This window comes from Trachypithecus francoisi, unplaced genomic scaffold, assembly GCF_009764315.1.
Source record: "Trachypithecus francoisi isolate TF-2019V2 unplaced genomic scaffold, Tfra_2.0 Lachesis_group15, whole genome shotgun sequence".
Classification (NCBI taxonomy): domain Eukaryota; kingdom Metazoa; phylum Chordata; class Mammalia; order Primates; family Cercopithecidae; genus Trachypithecus; species Trachypithecus francoisi.
In genome coordinates, this window is record NW_022681460.1 from 63,113,172 (window position 1) to 63,133,493 (window position 20,322).

The following is a 20,322-nucleotide window of genomic DNA, read 5'->3' on the forward strand; positions in this document are numbered from 1 at the left end:
TATTTGGGAGATGGCATTCCCCTTTGTTGGTTCTCTTGAGGACACAAAATGATAGGCAGCTTCTCCTCCTGAGGTTCTGAATGTGAATGGAAAATGGCCGCTAACATCCAGAACAGTGCAAGGATTTCCCATCTTTCAACACCTGCTGCCTTTTTTTTTTCCACCTCCCATGAATTCACGCTAAAACTCCCTACATTTTCCCCAGGCTGCAGGCATTTGGCTGGTTTTCCCGGTTCTCAGAAGCTCCAAGAGAGCTCTGCAACAAGATGCAGGACGAAATCCACACTATTTGGGACCTGAGATGATTCTATTCACAAGAACATCTTCATCATAAGAATGCAATCTTTTAACCCGAAAGGGCAGGAGTGAAATTCTCCCGCAGAATTTCCACGCACGACTTTATGTATTACCTGCTAAGAAGAACAGAGTAATTTCTTTCATAGTGACAAAAACTAAAGCTTTGTATTTGGAGGGCATAACATAAAAAGCTCAGTAACACTCGTGTGCATCTACTGTGTGCTAGGCACGGTGCAAGACGCTTTACTAACTGGTCATTCTTTCAATTGTCAACAACAATTCTGTGAGTTAAGTATCATTATTTCTATTTTTTTATTAGGCTCAGGGAAGCAGCCCATCAAAGGACATCCGTCATCCCCCTTCTGCCAAGGAAGTGGCAGAGTTGCTTCTCTTGAATTCAGTCCTCTCATGACAAAGTCCATGCCATACCATGTTGTCAGGAAACTAACAGGGGACATGAGGCTTGCTTAAGGCAACACCAAAAGTTGGTAGCAGAGAAAGGCTCCAAAGTTGAGTGGCTGCCTACAGAATACAGTCAGCCAGAGAAGAGACAATGAACCACTTAATACTATGAAGTGCCATTTCTCTCAAAATAATGACGATAAGCAAGCTGCCTGGAGAGGAAGCTTGGCATTACAAAGGACTCCAGAGAGAACAGAATCCAATCTCCAATGTGACAACAATGGGCATACCTGACAATGTGTCCATTTACAATTTCCAAGGGCTGTTCCTGTCAGAAACCTTCGACTCTTGAGAATTAATGATTTTCAATGTTTACAGTCAATATGTTTAAAAAATGTTCTTTCGTCTAAATACAGGGACTCTCTGAATCATTGTCTTATTTCTAAACCTAAAAACATAAACGCTCCGAGTAATTGTCTAATAATATAAAGTGAGTGCAAATAATCCAGATCTGGAGAGAGCAAATAATCTTTGTGATGAGAACTTGTTATAATTAACTATGAAACAAATACTTCCTTGACCAGAGAGTGGCTTCTGATCAAAGCAAACAGAATGGCATCGGCTTCAACATCCTTCGTTTCACGAGGGCACCATCATGGCAAGACATGCCACGTTAACAAAGCATGACTAGATAGTAGACAGCAGCTGGCACTGCTTCGTGTTTATGTTTAACATATATGCTCCTGTTTGACATTCCATAGTCCCATTTTTGCTAAACATTAAAGTACACATTTTAGAGATGTTGCCATAATTCTTTCTCCTAGCTTGTTTTCTCTTAACTTTTCACCTGGGGTATTTAAATGTCTACGAATTTTGACCCGTATTCCCCTTTATTATTCCATCAATTGAAAGAGAAATGTTGTCTGAGGATCAGTTTTGGATGAACGGGTGAGCAAGGCCATAGCATTTCAAGAGTATAAGACACACCCAGGGGAACAAGTGGCCCTGCTAACAGTGATGCAGAAGCTAGCAGCACACAGAAGGCACCTGGCTAACTGGAGAAGGTTTGTGGAGTCGGGAGAGAAAGAGGACCTACGGTTGAAGAGAGGACAGAGGGCTGGAATCACAGTCTGGCTGGTTCTCCAGGGAAAGAAATAGATAAAGTTACCAGGGAGAGATGTGCATGAGGCTCTTCAGAATTAAATATATAGAACTGTGGTCAAAGGGGTTTGGAAAAGAGGTAGAAATCATGATTAAATTGAATGTGAAGGCCAAACCAAATATTTATTAGAGAGTATAGATTTTTACATATAAAGCTTTGACATACGAATTTTTCTGAGCCTTGAGGAACATTCACGGAAAGGGTGGTTTTCTGATAGAAGTGGGTTCTGAGGGGTTATGGGGCTAAGCAAAACCACGGCCCACTGATGAATGATGCGCCTACCCATGAGACTCCACAGCAGTTTACCAGAGAGTTTTCATCAAGGTCTCTCAACGGTAAGTTCCAATCACAATCAATTCTTTTCCACAAGATAAATGTTGCCCTCAATTTTCTCTAAATCTAACTACGTGGCATAATTAACAGTCTCAGGATAACAGCCATGGTGGTCTCTATTGTTAGTGTTACCCTGGAGTCCCCACATTTTTGTATTATAAGCCTTGCTAAAGGCCTTTAAACTAAAACACTTCATTACACTGAAAAAAAGGCATGAACCTACTCCATTTAAGCCAGAGATTCTCATCGGTGATGATGATAGCTGTTGTTGACTAAGGACCTACTGTGGTCCATGAACTGCAACAGATGCTTCATACACAATTTCCCCCTTATCCACAATAACCCAAGGAGATGGGTCTTGCTTTTTTCCATTTAATAATTTGATATCACCTAGATCTGTGGAGCACTCAAGAGCATGATACATTTCAGAATGGTAAGAACAGATGGGAAAAATGAGGACTTTCCAGGTCCTCCTGGCCATGTCTAGCAAATAAGCATCTATTAAATGACTGAATGGTGTAACATCTGTTGTCAGTCCACAGGCTAAATAGACTGTGAGGAATCCAAAAAAATACAAATAGTTTATAGAGAGATTAGGAAATATATGCATAAAGAGTGAGAGAAAAATCCAGGTTAACATAAAAAATGCAAAGAAAAAAACCCCACACAACAGTAACATTCTTTTTTGTATATACGGCACAAAATCCATAGTAGGAACTCAATAAACATTGAATTATTTAATAAACGAATGAAATCAACCAACTAACCAAATGCTAGATTGTGTGGTAGTGACTCTAAGAATTGAAATAGTCTAGAGAGGAAATTCATTATGGCCTGGAGTAGTGAGCTGGGCCTAGAAAAATGAGAAGTATTTGAATGATATGCAGGAAAACTGAATTCCTACTGGGCAGAAGAGATATCATGGGCAGGCCCAGAGCCTCTACCATGGCCCCCTTTGCAGCTCCAGCTCCCATCCTTTTTCTACAGCTGCTGCTTCATGGGCTTTTGCCTTAAGCCCATCGCTTCTGTTCCAATTTGCCCTACACTTGAGCTCTGCCCAGCTAGTTCTCAGAATGTCTTGAAGTTGGCATCTTTGGATTAACCAGGAATGCCTCTGTCCTTTGGTGTGGAGTGGAAAAATAAACAATGTGTGTCCTATGGATGATTCTGGGTTTTTGCAAGCAAAGTAATAAATTATTCTAAATGGGGCAGAAATGATGACGAATATCTCCCACTCCCAAGCAGCTGTGAAGATGGCTTCCCATGGAAATTTTGGCATTGGAGAGACCCTCTCCAAACTTCCAGAAAGACATTCCGAGCAGGTCCTCACAACAACCTTTCAATTCCCCTTGTGCCTCGGCCACAAAATCTTGGCCAATATAAACCCAGCCTACTCAGACCTTGGCGACTGGGGCTCAACACAAAACCTTGGGTTCCTCCATACACTGAGGTTTTGTTTCCCAGGCGTCAGAAAGGCATCTTCTAGCTCAGGTTTCCTGAACTGTTTCCAGCTTGGCTTCTGTCAGAGATTCCTGGAGTCAGAGCCACTTGGTAATTGGTCTCATGATAGGTAAAGCTGCCCCATATCAGAGCCATGAATTGGTTGGACTTTTAGAAAAATACATATCTCCAGTCGTGGGGAAAAATTGTTGATTGTGGTATGACCACATGCTTCATATGACCCATTGCTTTTTTTATTCGAAAAAGGCTCCTAATGCTACAGCATTGCGTGTCAGAGTCTTGCCCTCTTTGATGCTGTTTTTCAGGAACAATAGGAGACACAAGGAGCCCTGCTCAGCAGCAGATCCGCTTTTCTGCGGCACAGCTCACTTTTATAGGGAAAAGAGTGGTTTCGCTTTGTACAGGGTTGAGAAACAGCTTCTGTTTGCTTACGGCTCTCCTGAGCCAGCAGTACCGTCCTTGATAGAAAAGAGGAGCTGCCAGCCACTGTGTTATCTCACGAAAAAGACAACTGTAAACTATGTCAGCATACAGTGCCTTGTGTTTCTACAATAGCGTTTCTGCCCTTCAAGAGCAAAGAAGTGCACAGAAGATCCTAAGAAATAAGTGAAGGAACAAGGACGGAGTATGAAACTTTAACTAGTCTGAGAAGGAGGCAGACAGGGGCCAAATCCTGCAGTGGGAAACACAGTCTTGAGGTTTGGGTGCTAGTCTTTAATAAAATACTTTCTTGTGAGGGCTGAAAGTTTTTTCCCCCTGGGTTGTAAAAACCCTGGGTCTATGAATCCAATGTTTTGATGGCAAAAATCCTGATATTTTTTGTATAATAGTTTAAAAAATTCACTCTGTCATAGGAGCAGAAACAAAACAATAATGCAGGAAAAGTCTATATGGATCTGGAGGAAATACTTTTTATTACCGAGATCAGAGCATCCACTATCTGGATCATACAACTCTGGCTAATTTTACTTCCTGTCTGGGGTACTTTTTCTTAGTAAAAGTGCGGGGTGGGGAGTCTTAACACTTAATAGGCCTGCCTTCCCTGAAGTTCCCAGACTGCCCACATGAAAGCTGTCAGCACGCGCCAGCCCTCCACCGAAGAAGGCACAGGTTCAGGACCTGGCACCATGTAGCCGAGTGGCACTGCTCCCAGAACTCTCATCCAATAAAGAGCCATTGTGGGATCTGGACCTTACAATGTACAGGACAAATGACCGAAATGAAAAGCACAATGCACGTGAGTGGAATCAGAAACTTGAATGGAGTGGTAATCACTTCCTTCGTGCGGATCACATCATTTATCATGGGACTTCATTCTGTAATTCAGTCCTTGCCTACGGTAATAGTACAGATTTCCATTTATCAGTTGATAAGTGAGAATGATTACTGTGATAACCATTAAGCAACACAGGTTACTAGTGGTGGTGGGGAAGAGAAGTGGAAAATTGTCATGGGAGGTGGGAAGGGATCAGCACTCATCAGAAAGAGACAAAAACATGAAAAAAGAGAAGGAAGGGCTGATTCCATTCGGCAGCACCATTCCTAGCAGTGGTGGGGAAGAAAAGTGAAAAATTGTTAGGGCAAGCGGGAAGGGATTGGCACTCATCAGAAAGAGACAAAAACACGTGCAAAGACAAGGAAGTGCTGATTCTCTATGTATGTGATCAATACAAGCTGCAGTTGAGCTATTGAAGAATTTGAGACTATGTCTAAAGGCATAAGAAACTAAGTCAGGCCCAGGACTTCAAAATGGCTGTGATTTCTTTGTGAGAATGAGGAATGAGGCACAAAGTGGAGTCAGAGCCAGGGGGAAAGGTGGAGCTTAAGGGGAGCTGCTGTACAGCTGATACCCAATGTGAGCTTTAGGTCCCAGAGGCTGTAGAGCTGGAGCTTAGATCCAAATACCAAGAGGCTGGGAGGAGTCAGTGCACTAAATCAGGCTGAACCATAGTTTCCATCTGGGTGACATAGAGTGACTCTTTCTTTATACAACAGCCAACCTCACTACATTAAAAAACAAAACAAACAAACAAACAAACAAAAAAACAGATGTTGCTCTTAGCTAAGCTTTCTCAAGCAAATAAATACGAAGGGGTAGTAGAATTAGACTTCATAGAGCAAATGGAAAATGCTCTGTCAGCTGGACGATTTATTGCATTCCACATTCTTCTGTTTTAGAAACAGGTTTTTCTATCTCTAAGCCAACTATATTTTTAGCTAATCAGTTTTGACCAGAAACATGGTCTGTCTCAAATAACCCTCTTTCTTTACTATCTGGAGCCTGGAATTGGTCGCAATTTCTTAGCAGAGTTACTTGGTCTACTTATTTTCAGACATAATATAACTATCAACTAACATATGTCTATATACATGTACCATTTGAACAAAAACATCCTCATATCTGTGAAAGCATACAAAAATTTCAGCTCAAAGGCCATTTGATTCAATGCCAAATTACAATTTTTCGTGCGTCTATTCGGCTAGCATGTTTCTACCTCTATAAGGAATCTGCAATGTTGGTAAGTTATTTTAAATGTGTGTCAGTAGTTTCTTTCTATTTATGACATTATGCCTTTGGAGTGGGTAGATTGTATCTGGCTGAAAAATACAAATAAATATTTAATCCAGCATTGAGTTTTCTCATGTTATCAACTCACCAGAATTAAGCAAAATAATAGATTTGAGGCACACAAACTCCTCTCCCTGCAGATTCATCATGCGGAATCGAGATGATGTGGCCAGCAACATGTCGAAGATCTCTACCATGCCCTCTACACATTTTCCCTGGTTCCTGTGAAAACACAGCAAAAACAAATAAAAAGATTAAAAAGCAGAAAATCTTCCACAAGACATGAAAGGGTTCACATTCATAAAAATCCACTGGTTCTAAATCTTTAACAAAAAACTATCAGCCATTGTCTCCATGGAGTATGAACATTCATTTGAATTCCAGAAGGCAAAACAAAAATATAATTTCCCATCAAAGAAACATTCTCATTTCAACTTCTTAGAAGAGGTAGATAGTTCAGTCCTCAAGTCTGCCATGTCAAATATGGAATTCTTCAACCTATGGGTAATTGAAAATGATGAAGATTTGGATAAATGATTTATCTAATACACGTATATTGATCTGCTACTATATTCTAGACAATGTGGTAGTTCTGGGAATAAAAACAGGGCCTCGGCTCAAGATGCTCATGGCCTTCAACTAATATAACAAGTCCTGATACATGTGTTTTGTAGTACTTTTGAAGTACAAGAACAACTACAATAACTATGGGCTGCGGTTGGGCTGAGTCCCTTGGTGTTGCAAGGGATGGTATGTAAGGATTCGCCTAGTAGGTGGCATTCGAGTGGACGCTTTAAGATAATGTAGGGTTTCATCAAGCAGAGGTGCAAATGCCTCCTTGGAAGAGGGTCCTAAACATGTGAGGAGGAGCATGAAAGAACATAGAACAGTGTGTTGGAAGTCAGGAGGTGGCAGATTAATCTGGGAAAACAGAAAAATGTCAGATCATGACATTTTTAGAAGTTCAGGCTTTTAACCTTGGCATCAAGAATTTAACATTAGTAGTTGCAACTGTTAAATAAGCAAACCAAAGGTTCATAACATGCAGTACTTAAAAACATGTGTCTGTATCTTTTCCATAGGGTTGTTGAAGAATTTAAATGAGATACTACACACGAAAGGAATTCATTCTTTTTTTTTTTTTTTGTATCACAGGTTGAATTTTGGCATGATGTGTTTGAGGAGGTTAGAAAAAAGTTAAAATATATTATGCATGCACAGATATAGATTTGTGAAATATATAAACAATTAAAATAAATAAATTAAAACTAAACACATTGTTTAGCACCTTGTTTTGTTTCTAGTTAATAGATCTTGGAGTTCTCCATCAACTTTTTTTGACAGCTCAATATGTTTTCACTGAACAGAATGCTAAACTTTCCTTAATCACTTCTTTCTTGGGTGACATTTCTTTCTTTTCAAGTATTTTGTTGTTAAAAACATTTCATTCAATGACTATCCTTATGTTTATGTCTTTGGATACATGTACAGATAGCTATAGAACAAATTCTTAGAAGTAGAATTGCTAGATAAAAGGGCTTATGTATTTTAAATTTTGATAGTTCAAACATTGCTTTCAAATAGCTTATACAATAGACTGTTGATAAGAGAATATATTCGTATAGGCTTTCTCTAAACTGCCTGCTCTTGTCCTTTGCACGTATTTTTCTGTTATATGTCATTGTCACATAGATTTTTAAGAGTTCTTTAAATACTATAGTAATAAGCCATTTGTCATATGTATTTTTAATTGTTTTTCTTATGGTTTTTCTGTTTTTTCTTCTGATTTTGTTTCTGGTATTTTCTTCTGCAAAACATTTAATAGAGAATTAAATTTACCGAATGTTTCATTTATGGCTCTAGAACATTACGTCTTGCTTTTAAAAGCAAAGACAAATAAAAAATTTACATATAAATATATATAACATAATAACATATAAAAATTATCTTATATTTCCTTCTAGTATACTTCCATGTTTTCATGTTTAAATTTTTGATCTTCTGGGTTTATTCATTTGTATAACAATTTTATTGAAAGATAATCACATAACATATCATTTGCCCATTTAAAGAGTGTGAATCAATGGATTTCAGTACATGCACAATGTTATGCAACCATTTTGGGGGATTTATTTTGGTGTAAGGTATGAGAAAAAGATCCAATTAATATTTTTTCAAGTAGCTCATTAGTTTTCCATCTTTTTCACAGACGTTCTTTTCTTTGACTTAAAAAATGCTGATTACTTCTGATATATTCATATACTTCTTACAAGTGACCTCTAAGATTAACATTATTATTTCCATTTTCCAAATGAGGGGATTAGGACTCAAGACTGTTATGTCAAATCACATTGCTTACCAACGCAAAGAAAGAATTCCAACAAGAAGATCTTCTCTGTCTTTAATTCTTGCTCTACTTTAATTCATTCAACAAGATTTACTGAGAGCCTATTACATACCAGTCCTTATGCTCAACATTAGAGTACCAAGAAGAAAGCCATGGGCACTGTCAATAAAGAGATCTAGAATGGGAACAAGACAGACAAGGAGAAAGCCAGGTGCAAGACACAGGAAAAGGTCTAGAAAGAGAGCTTTTTGCATCTAACGTCAGTCTCCCCAGAGTCAACCTATCTCTTTTTTTTTTTTTTTTTTTTGAGACGGAGTCTCGCTCTGTCGCCCAGGCTGGAGTGCAGTGACCGGATCTCAGCTCACTGCAAGCTCCGCCCCCCGGGTTTACGCCATTCTCCTGCCTCAGCCTCCCAAGTAGCTGGGACTACAGGCGCCCGCCACCTCGCCCGGCTAGTTTTTTGTATTTTTTAGTAGAGACGGGGTTTCACCGTAGTAGCCAGGATGGTCTCCATCTCCTGACCTCGTGATCCGCCCGTCTCGGCCTCCCAAAGTGCTGGGATTACAGGCTTGAGCCACCGCGCCCGGCCGATTCAACCTATCTCAATATTGAAGCAATTGTCATTCTGTTCCCAAATAAAGTGAAATGAGTTTTTTTATGTAAAGTGCATGGAATGGAGTGTGGCACACAGTAAGGACCACCTTTAAGTATTACCTATAGATATACTGATAAATACATGGATATGTCAAGGGAGAGGCTGGCCTTTTAACTTGAAGGAGTCAGAAAAAAACTGCCATGTGCATTTTGCTTTGACTATGAAAATCTGGATGCATGGAAGCTCCACAGAAGCAGAGCAGGAACTTTGAGAGGTATGCTGCCCAGCGTGGGGCTGACAGAGTGCTCACGCCAAAGGCTCCACTGGCACTGAGTGGGGAGAACATACTAGAAGTGGGTTCTTCTTGTCATGGAGTTGAATTTTTTTTTAAGTAGTTCATCTTCTTTCTAGTGAAAAAATAAACAAGGATAGGGGAAAATGTTTGGAGGATGAAGCTTTAAAAATAACAACTCATAGCCAAAATAGAGAAATGTTCCTTTCTCAGTATAAAGTCTCTGTTTACTTAACAGACTGCACACCGGCAGGGGAGGAAGTCTCAGTGTGGGAGGGAGCCTGTGTTCACCTGCTGTGAGGAAAAGTTCAGTGCAGAAACTGAGAAAGTGGAGACTTCACAATTCTCCTTTCTTCTTGTCCTTTTTCAATCGTCTCCCATAGTTTCCCATGAAGAGCTCGTTCTTGACTCTTCCAGCAGGAGTGTATTTTTCTCAGCCTCTTCTTATTGGATATCCTGTTATTCCTAACCAGCAATTATTACTTGTCAACAACATAATGCTTGCTCTACGGCACACATTAGGAGCTGTAGACTGCACCCTCAGGGATGGTGTATACCCCAAACTCTCAATTCAGTTCTCATGTGTGTGTGTGTGTGTGTGTGTGTGTGCGCGCGCGCGCGCATGTGTATGTTCCTTTAGGGGATGTGGAGAGGGCTTATGTTGACTATTAATCATAGAAATATTATGATAGGAAGACCCCAGAGCCTACCTTCCATACAAACACATGTGCTTCATGTTTTGGTGGTGTGCATCTGAACTGCGAGGACTTCTGGGGGGATATTCCAAGTAATGAAGCTGCACTTTTCTAAGCAGTGCTGTTTAGAGGCTACAAGAAGTTTATCTTGATATACTCTTAAGAATAAAATCACTCTGTTTTTCAATGGGAACAACTTAGTTGGTCTAAGCACTTTAGCGAATCCACTATTTGTATAATAAGTAAAAATTATGTACTTTGATGACTCTGATGATAGTTTTGTTAAATTATCCAAATGTTGCCTGAGTCTCAATGACTGGCCAATTATGTGGTAACTATGGGTCTCTCACTAGCATTTTTACAAGGTGAAAAGGCTTTCCACGTGAGCTAGTGAAAAAGTGATTTGTCAACCTACAATCTGGCACAAATCTATGTGGACTTTGAAAATGGGATAGATACTTGTCACCTGCCTGATGCAAAGAAACTCTTCAGTGTCTATTGAGGTCATTATGCATTGTGGTCAGGGCTTCATTTTCAAAGTCTAGCCAAAATACTCTATACTAACTTCAAGGAGCAAGTCAGACTAGAGCATTTAGCTCAGTTTCAGTGGGTATGGATGGATCACTGGCATCAGAAATGGGGTGATTACTACGAATCTGGAGGTAACATGACTGTAAAAGACAAACTTAGTCTAAATCCATGAGGTGCTCCTGAGGCTGAGAAGCACGTGGGGTATGGAAAAACAAGATTTATTTTTAAAGGAAGCACACAGCTCCAGTCATAGATCAGGAGTAGTTTATCGAGCAGACCAGCCTATGACTCCCACTGTGAGACGTGACAGCCTGCAGTGATGAACTTCTCTACGGATTATGTCAGTCTGGTTTGCAGAGCACCTCAAAATCCCCTTGTGGGGAGCCTTGTTCTGCTACTTATCCTCTTCAAATGTGGTCCATTTGCACTTAAGTAGTGGGGGAAAGAACTGGACTTGACAGAGCATTTGCTCGTGGCATGTTCTGGAAGTTTCTCCTCTATAAAAATAAAAGCCTGTTTTTCAGAAGCCCTAAGGCATCTCTTCCTCCACATGGAAAATAAAGAGCTCTAATGAGGGTGTGCAGACCAAACCCTCACTTGTATATCTTCAAAAATATGCCTTACAAAATGTAAGGTTACCCATTAGCATCTCTTCGTATAAAAGGAAACTGATAAATGGAAACTGAGAAAACCCAGGGGATCAACATAAGACATTTAATTTAGCTGTCCTGAAAAAAGGTACAATATGATTTTTAAAAGGTAACAAATTAAGATGCTATTCAAAATCAATAGTGGCAAGATTGGATGTATTTAAAGAGCTTCTTTATCTTCAACACTACAAAATCTCTCAGCATGTGCTCAAAATGCTGAGACTCCATAAATATTTATATGATCAAGAGGTTTACATATGCAGCTCTGAAGTATGGAAGAAAGTGATGAAGATGGAAATTGTAAGTGATATATCTTGAAAGATGCAAAATTTAAAATGAAAGTTGTTGAGACTCTTGAGTCCAGCTGCCTGGGTTCAAACCTTGATGCCACTATTTACTAACTTTGTGACCTTGAACTAATTACTTTTAGTTTAATTACTTAAACTCTGTGTGTCTGAATGAGTATATAGACAGAAACACCACATTGTACTGTCAGTTGCAATTAAGCCATTGGGATTTGATGGTTGTTTGATACAGCAGTTAGCCCATGTAAATTAAAAAAGAAATTGGTACTGGAAGTGAATACTGTCATGAAAAATGTTTACTTCCTAATGCCAGGTAGGAAGAAAACATAGCAAGCTAGGGAGCCCTGTTACAACATTACAAACTATCTGCTCTGAAAGAACTTGGCAGGTAGACTACATGCCTGGGGAGGTGGTCTGAATGAGACCCATAGTGTGTAGTGGACACTCTGGCAGCCATTAGTAATGTGTTGCGAGAAAGACGTGAGATTGGGCAAGAACTGAATGGTTCTCAAGCAAAAATGGAAGGGAATGGAGCAAGATCAAAGATAAATGGCCTTATAAGATTGGAAGAACCAACAGTTTTTGGCCATGAAATAGTAAGAGATGAAATGTAAAAGGGTCTTGAGCATGGAAGGCCAAGTAAAACTTCTTTGTTTACAAAGTGACTCCATCTTGTGGCAAAGGGTGACAGCAGAAGGGTATGTCCTCACCATCCAAACTGATTATTTCAAGTAGTCTCAAGCGAGTCGCCATTAAGTCACGAGGGAAAGGCCGAAGCACTAAGAGGCGAATAAGAATATCAGGCTTGTTGGCGAGGACATGAGGAAAAGCGAACCCTGGCACACTGTTGTTGAATATGTAAATTACTAAAACCATTATGGAAATACTACAGAGGACCCCGCCCAAAATTAGAAATATAATTATCATTTGATCCAATAATCCCACTACTGGGTATATATCCAAAGGAGAGGAAGTCAACATGTTGAAGAGATATCTGCACTCCCAAGTTCATTGTAGCTTATTCACAGTAGCCAAGATATGGAATCAACCTGGGTGACCATCAACAGATGAGTAGAAAAAAGAAAATGTGGAATATATGTAAAATGGAATGCTATTCACGCTTTAACAAGAAGGAAATCCTGTCATTTGCAACAACATGGATGAACTTGAAGGACATTATGTTAGACATTGCTCCCAAATGACCAAAGGGCTATAAGAAATGTAATTCTGTAGCACCCTGCTTTACAGATTTGAATCATTTCCAACTGGCATGATTAGTAAAATAACAAATAGTATGTAGCATTTAATGTGAGTCTCAAAACGTTGACTGAGTGAGGAGGAAAGAAATTTGAGGAATTTCCAGGAAGATTAAATGGTATCAGAAAGGCCAAGAGGTGGAAGAAGAGAAGGCCTGTTCAGGGAATATCTAGCTGGTAGAGTTTGCTATTTGTAAAGAGAGAAACTGGCAAAGAGGGCTGAGTCAGACTGTGAAGAGTGGTTAATAAAAGGCTCCTGAGATGAAACGGGAGACAATGTGTAAGGGAAGACCATTAAGAGCTTACCAGTGGGTGACACGATCATGTAAACACTTTTGTTGTGACTAATTTGGCATCAGTGCACAAAGGAGAGTGGGGGAGAGAGAAGAGTCTGGAAGAGACGGCAGGTAGGAGGAAGGGGAGAGAAGACATGAGACAGCACCGTGGTGATAAAGAGAAATCAGGGCTGTTCTGAAAATCCTTTGTTGATCTGAAGGAAAAATCAACAGATTTCGGTGAATGATCCTCGGTGTTGGCAATGAGGAAGGATTTAAAGACTCCTCTGGAACTGTATGTTAGGATGGATGAAAAGATGATAAAAGAAAGCGAGAAATTAGCAGAAAGAGGGAAATTCAGAGATTTGTCATTTGCTAGTAGAAGAAAACAACTTCCCTTAAAAATGATTGAGCTAAAATTTCACGAGACTAAGTCAAGACGACAACAGAAAATTGATAATGTGGGTCTGAAACTTGAGAGAGGGACAGCGCTAAATGTATCAATTTGATGAGTTTTTTTTTTTTTTTTTCACTTACTAAGAGTGGGCATCTTTTCAAATAAACTTGTTAAAATGTACCTCATCCTTCAAATGGGTGCCTGGTATTTCACTGTGTTCATATGTATTTAAGGGCTTTTATTATAGGCATTTATATTATTTCTAATTTTCAGCTACAACAAACAATGTGCAATTATTCCCATACATATATTTTCTACACTTACAAAAGTATGCAGAAAAAAATCCTTACACATACAATAGCAGAATCAAGGGATATAAACATTTAACCATTTACTAAGTATTGCCAAAATGCCTTCCAAAAAGGTTATACCAATTTACACCGTCCCCATGAAAGCATAAAATATCTGGAAATACATATTTTGGAGATATCTGAATAGAAATCATTGAAACTGGAAAAGCCAGTGAGTTCACTAGGGAAGAGAGAGACAGAGACAGAGAGAAAGAAGGAGAGAGAAAGAGAGATGAAGAGAGAAACAGACTGAGAGAGAGAAAAGAGGGAGAGAGAGGTTGAGAGAAAGAGAGGGTAAGAAAGAGAGGAAGAGAGATTAAGAGAAAGAATGGGAGAGAGACTGAGGAAGAGAAAGATTGAGAGAGAGGGAAAGAGAAAGAGAGATTGAGGGAGAGAAAGATTGAAAAAGAGAGGGAGAGAGCAAAGGAGGAAGGGGTGAGAAAGTGGCAGAGGGAGGCAATTTGGGAACGACAGCATCTCCAGCATGAGAGGACAAGGTGGAACCAATCAGGAAGATAAATGGTTGACCAGTCAGAGGTGTGGCTGGACAAGAGCAATCAAGATGTTGAATGTCGGAAGGTCTAAAGGAAAAGATGGTAGAATGAGACAGACTAAGGGAGGGACTGAGGGAGGGAGGGAAGGAGAGAGTAATGAAAACAGATGAGAGCAGAATCAATATCATCACAGGACAGAAATACCTTTTTGTAACTCAAGGATATGAGAAGAAATAAATGTGAATTCTGAAATTCTGAGAGATTAATTCTTTAGTAAACAAACGTGATATTATTTGCAGAGAATATGGGAAGGTAGCCTGAGGCTGGAGCCTCCAGGAACTCAGAAGCATCGGTGAAAGCTGCTAGGGCCCTGGATGGGCTAAGGCACAAACTCCTCAGCAATGCCTTTGGGTTTCTGGCCCTTGTCCAATCTCTTCAAGTCCATTTCTTACTGCCCATCTTGCAGTTTATACTGCAGGATACTTGTGAACAAAGGCAAGTTTTCCAGAACACCTGCCCGTGCTGTCTGCTTGGATCACCACTGCCCACCCCAAAGATGTGTCCTTCTCATCTTTCAAGGCACAGACCGGGTCCAGGGAAACTTCTTGGCAGTTCCACTATGCTCTACTCTTCCCTCCTTTGTGTTATATGCTTCTTCTCTGTGCTGTGAGACTGTCCTTTATATCAGACTTTTTCTGTAAAAGACCACAGAGCAACTATTTTAGGCTTTGTGGGGCCATTATAGTCTGTGGCATCTACTCAACTCTGATGTGTGTGTGTGGGGGGGTTGTTTTGTTTTGTTTTTTGAGACGGAGTCTTGCTTTGATGTTTTAATGCAAAAGCAGCTGTGAACAAAATGTAACCAATGATTATGACTGTATTTATTTATTTATTTTGTAAATAAATAAAACTTTATTTACAAAAGCAGTAACAGGCCAAATTTGTCCTGTCGCCTACACTTGGCCCACCTCTGCCTTCTATCACTGTTCTACATTCAGTGAGTTTACTGAGCACTGATAAAGTGCAGATGTGCATCCCCTCCAAATCTCACATTGACATTTGATCGCAGTGCTGGAGGTGGGGCCTGGTGGGAGGTGTTTGGGGTGGATCCCTCACAACTGGTTTGGTGCCATCCTTCCATAGTGAGTGAGTTCTTCCTCTTTCAGTTTATGGGATAGCAGGTTGTTTAAGGAGCCTGGCGTGTCTCTTGCTCTCTCCTTTGCCATGTGAAACGCCTGTCTCTTTGCCTTCCACCATGAGTAAAAGCTTCCTCAGGCCTCACCAGAAGTAGATGCTGGCGCCACGCTTCTTGCACAGCTTGCAAAACCCTGAGCCAAATAAAACCTCTTTTCTTTATAAATTACCTGGCATCAGGTATTCCTTTACAGCAGCATAAAATGGACTAACACAAGCCCTGACCACAGCCCCTGCTAGTTGATAAGAATATAGTAAAGACCAGGACAGCAATGTGTCTTTCTCAAAAGGAGCTTACAACATATGTGGGCAGAAGATAATATTTAAAACACAAAATAAAAAAAAGAAACAAAGTTGTAATTAGGGTATGAAGGGAAATGCATGGTATTTTAATATGCTATGGTAGTGAAAACCAGGGACCCTCTGTGGAAGAGAAGTTTGAAACGGTGAGGGACATCCACATGGACCTTAGCGAATTGTGGACCTGGAGCTCAGAGAAATGCTGGGGTCTGGAGAAGCAGCTTTGGGGGTTGACAAGGGAGACTGCCTGAGTGCACAGAGGGAGAGGAGAGATGGCATCTTAGGGGAAGACAGCCTAAGAGAAAGATGAGCCTGCAAAAGACACACAGAGCAGGGGGAGGTAGAAGAAAGCACCGAGGAGGAGGGGTGTCCTAGGTCAACAGGAGGCATCAATTGTGTTGGTGTCTAAAGAAGTCAAGGAAGAGAAGCATGGATTGGAAGACCAGACTGAGATCCTATCCAGTTTTTTGTTTTTGTTTTTGTTTGTTTGTTTGTTTTTGTTTTGTTTTCAGCAGTGTTGGGCAGCCTGGGGATGGAAGTGAAGAAAGTAGACAGTGGATGTGGCTCAAGGTGGATGACTGACTCTCTAGGTATGGAGAAAACTTGAGGGCACAGAAATTCTAGAAGGTAGTCTTGCAGTGACTTATTATGGGGCTTAAGAGGAAACCAGAGGAAAATGAAATCAGAAAACTGTTTACGATAAAAGAATAGAAAGTATTATAGTAAGTATCAAAGACCAAGTAGGCTCAGAAGGAACAAGGGGTGGGAGAAGTGGAGGCTACAGAGATTATAGTCCTAGAGAGGGAGCTTCTAATCTAAGATACTGCTGGTAGTAGAGTTCCTGGAGGTGGCATCTACTCTACTCTACATCTACTCTACTAATGCAGAAGTAAAACTAAATAATGGAAATGTAAAAGCTTGAGAACGCTGAGACCACAGTGCCTATCCTTATAACAAAGCACAATATTAAACAAACAGTTGACTGACAATTGACAAGAGGCTTATTTTGAAAAATTACCCAGGACTCATTTGTTTCTGACTCTTCAACAACCTCCCAACTTTGAGGTATTTTCCTCTGCCGATGATTCTGAACAAATGCAATGATCTGAAGGTTACAAGAATGGGATTGATGATCTCACCAGAAGGGCAGCATGTCTCTCTCATGCCCAACCTTCCTTCTGCCCACCTGTCAACACGCAAAGCCAATGGCCTAGGGCAAAACTCTATGTTTATATGTCAGTGTTCTTTAACTGTTGTGAGCTACAGGTCAAGGCAAATGGGCTAAAAATATAACATGATAACCCACAAAAATGTCATTCCTCTTAGAGAAGGCAGTGTTTAGATAGAAAATTAAAGAAAAAATGGAAGAAAATTAAAACAAATAAGAGAAATTTTTAAGATATGGCCAGAGGATCATCATCTTAGAGTTATTCTGAAAAAATGGAGATAAAAACCATGTTGCATGATTCATTTAGAGGGACTGTATTTCAAGTGGAAATGACTTTTGGTTCATTAACTTGAGAACGGTTGGTATGAGACTGAAAGCCAGTCTATCTATCTTCCCTGAGAGTTTGAGGAATAAATGCACGGAGCAATTTAGCAGCAGTTTAGAAATGTAAAGTTCTCAGAAGGCATGTTCCCAGTCAAGCAGACCTTGCTGAAGAAGCTGGGAAGTATGATTGCAGGAAAAAACTGTCAGTTTCCTGCTTTTCCTAGCTTAAATCCATATTTCACTTTGTTGCTATTACTGTCTTTTTAAAATTTGGAACATAAAGGAATCTATGAAAGGAAGCCGACCAACAGTGGTGCCCAGTGGATAGATTTCCAGTGAAATGGGGGGACAAAAGCAAAAAGGATTCTTTTTGTGTAAAGAAGTCCATACTTGTTGAAAACAAAGAAAGGAGTGAGTATTTCTCTCAGGCAGTCTCATCAGGGTTTTTTAAGATTGAGACAGAAAAGTCATTCTCCTTCAGAGACCTGCCTTGTGGAGGCATTAAATCCCTTACTACTACGGGGTGGAAGTGGCTGTTACACGTCAGCAAGTCATCCACACACATCTATTTCCAATTCCAAACCCTCGTAGGATGAAGGCCCTCCCAGGGTCCTCTAATCACATCCCTGGCACAAAGCCAAGAGGAACCTCACTCTCTCTTCCTCCCTCTTTTTTTGCAGCCTCCACAGGTGAACCTCAGCTTTACAAGAGCCACTATGAGCCTGCCTCCAAATCCTGGTGACAGAGGACAGTTAATTGATACACCCTTTACTCGCCCAGAAGAATTCACACCCTCTCCATTTATGCTGGTGCAAATGGTTATTGCGGAAATTACAGAGGAAAGGTTAGATTGACCTATGGAAAAGATGTGTCTGGACTTGAGCTTGAATCATGTAGTCATATTATGTCCAATTGTCTTTCTTAAGCTGTCTGTCACACAGGAGTAAGACTCCATGCTACCCCTTGCTATTTACTTTTTTCACATCAGGGAGCTGATAGCCAAAAGAGTTCTTAAGCCAAGAACTCTTTATATATTTTCTTTTATATATTTCCTAATAAATAGAACAAGCCTTAACATGTCCTCTTTTCATATACTTTTGGGTGCTAAAGTGGTAAGAAAGGAGGTTAGAGTTGGTTATTACAGATGCTTCTGTCAGAATGTGTAAAACACACTTCTGGGTTTGAATGGTTTGCCAAAGGGAGATGGAATTCTACACTTCTATAGATAATGATCCACTTAAGTTTGCTTGTTCAGTTTATACAGTTTAAGAGCTAAAGTAAGTCCCTAGAGGAAAATTCTCTAATGGTTGTGCCTACTCAGATATCCAGCTGCAAGGAGATTCAATCGATCTTTTAAAATGCCCACATCAAGTATATACCATTGGGAAGAATACCACAGTTATTCACTTTTTGTTTAAATGTTTTGGAATTACACAGACACAGCAATTACAAAGTCTGTCTCCGCTCTTCTTAGATGAACAGATTCTGTTAACTGAAATGAAGGCAAATGAATGAAGAGAGTTCTATGTTACATATCTGAGAGCAGAGTCTCTATTTTTGATACACCGACCACTGTTTCTCTGTAAAAAAAAAAAACGATTAATACTTCATCGGCTCATTAACTCAGTTCTAGTTGAATACTACTTTTTAGTCCATTGTATATGGCAGACTTTATGTTAGGCACGAAGGACATAAAGATGCACTTATTCCTTCACACAGTAAATATTGAGTTGGAATCTCGTATGTTCCAGGCACTGAGTTAAGTGCTGAAGGTTTAACAGTGAGCCACACAGACACAGTTTTGCCTTCCTGCAGGGTACAGTTTAGTCAGGAAGCAGATATTAAACACACACATACACTCACAATGATAAAATAAAATAAAGCTGTTAATTTGATAAATGCCGAGAAGAAAAAGAATGGGGCTTATGAGAGAGTACAACAAGGGGTGCAACTTAAACGAGGGGGCAGGAGGGTATCTGAGAAGCCCTCTGGGAGGGAGTGATTTTTTATTTTTTATTTTTTGAGATGGAATCTTGCTCTGTCTCCAGACTGGAGTGCAGTGGCATGATCTCAGCTCACTGCAATATCCGCCTCTCCAGTTCAAGCGATTCCCCTGCCTCAGCCTCCTGAGTAATTGAGACCTCAGGCATGTGCCATCATGCCCGGCTAATATTTTTTGTACTTTTAGTAGAGACAGGGTTTCACCATGTTGGCCAGGATGATCTTGATCTCTTGACCACGTGATCCGCCCACCTCAGCCTCCCAAAGTGCTGGGATTATAGGTGTGAGCCACTGAGCCCAGCGGAAGGACTGACATTTAATCTCAAACTAAATAACTAGGAATTAGCCAGGAAAAAAGTTGAGGGGAGTGTGCCAAGAAGACAGACATGCATGTGGGCCTTGGAAGCCAAAAAATAATAATAATAATAATAATAATAATGCTTGAGGAGTCGGAGAAGCTGAAAGAAGGTTGACATCCTGGAACCCTGTGACTCCAGGCACAGTGGCCCTGGATGAGGCTGGAGAGCTGGGATCACACAGTGGCCACAGGCCACAGCAAGAGGTCTCAATTCCCCCAGCCAAGCGATGTAAGAGCAGTTTTCAGAGAGGAGTGACCAAGATTTGTGTTTCTCTTATTCTTTTCTTAAAATGTTTATAAATGTATAGGGTACAAATGCAATGTTGTTACACGCATAGATTGCTTAGGGGTCAAATCAGGGCTTTCATGTATTCATGGATTTGTATTTTTCTCTGCCCTCAAGGAACTCACAGGGGAAATTTCCTTAAGTCTCTATAGCAGAATGAAAAGAAAATTCACATTTCTTAACCCGGCAAAGCTCTTGTGCACACAAAACCAAAACAAAAAGCACCATACAATGTTTAGGGTCTATCATGGCCATTGACATGCCTGAAGTAAAGACAATG

The 20,322-nt window shown here is 40.3% G+C and overlaps 1 protein-coding gene across 3 annotated transcripts in view; it reads right to left on the minus strand.

Annotated features, from left to right (window-relative positions):
• ESR1 (estrogen receptor 1) overlaps positions 1-20,322 on the minus strand; it is a 450,285-nt gene that overhangs the window by 36,554 nt on the left and 393,409 nt on the right. For all 3 annotated transcript variants that reach the window (XM_033235045.1, XM_033235047.1, XM_033235046.1), the window contains one exon: positions 6,313-6,446. In XM_033235045.1, the coding sequence (XP_033090936.1) occupies positions 6,313-6,446 (134 nt within the window). The remainder of the gene's footprint in view (positions 1-6,312; positions 6,447-20,322) is intronic.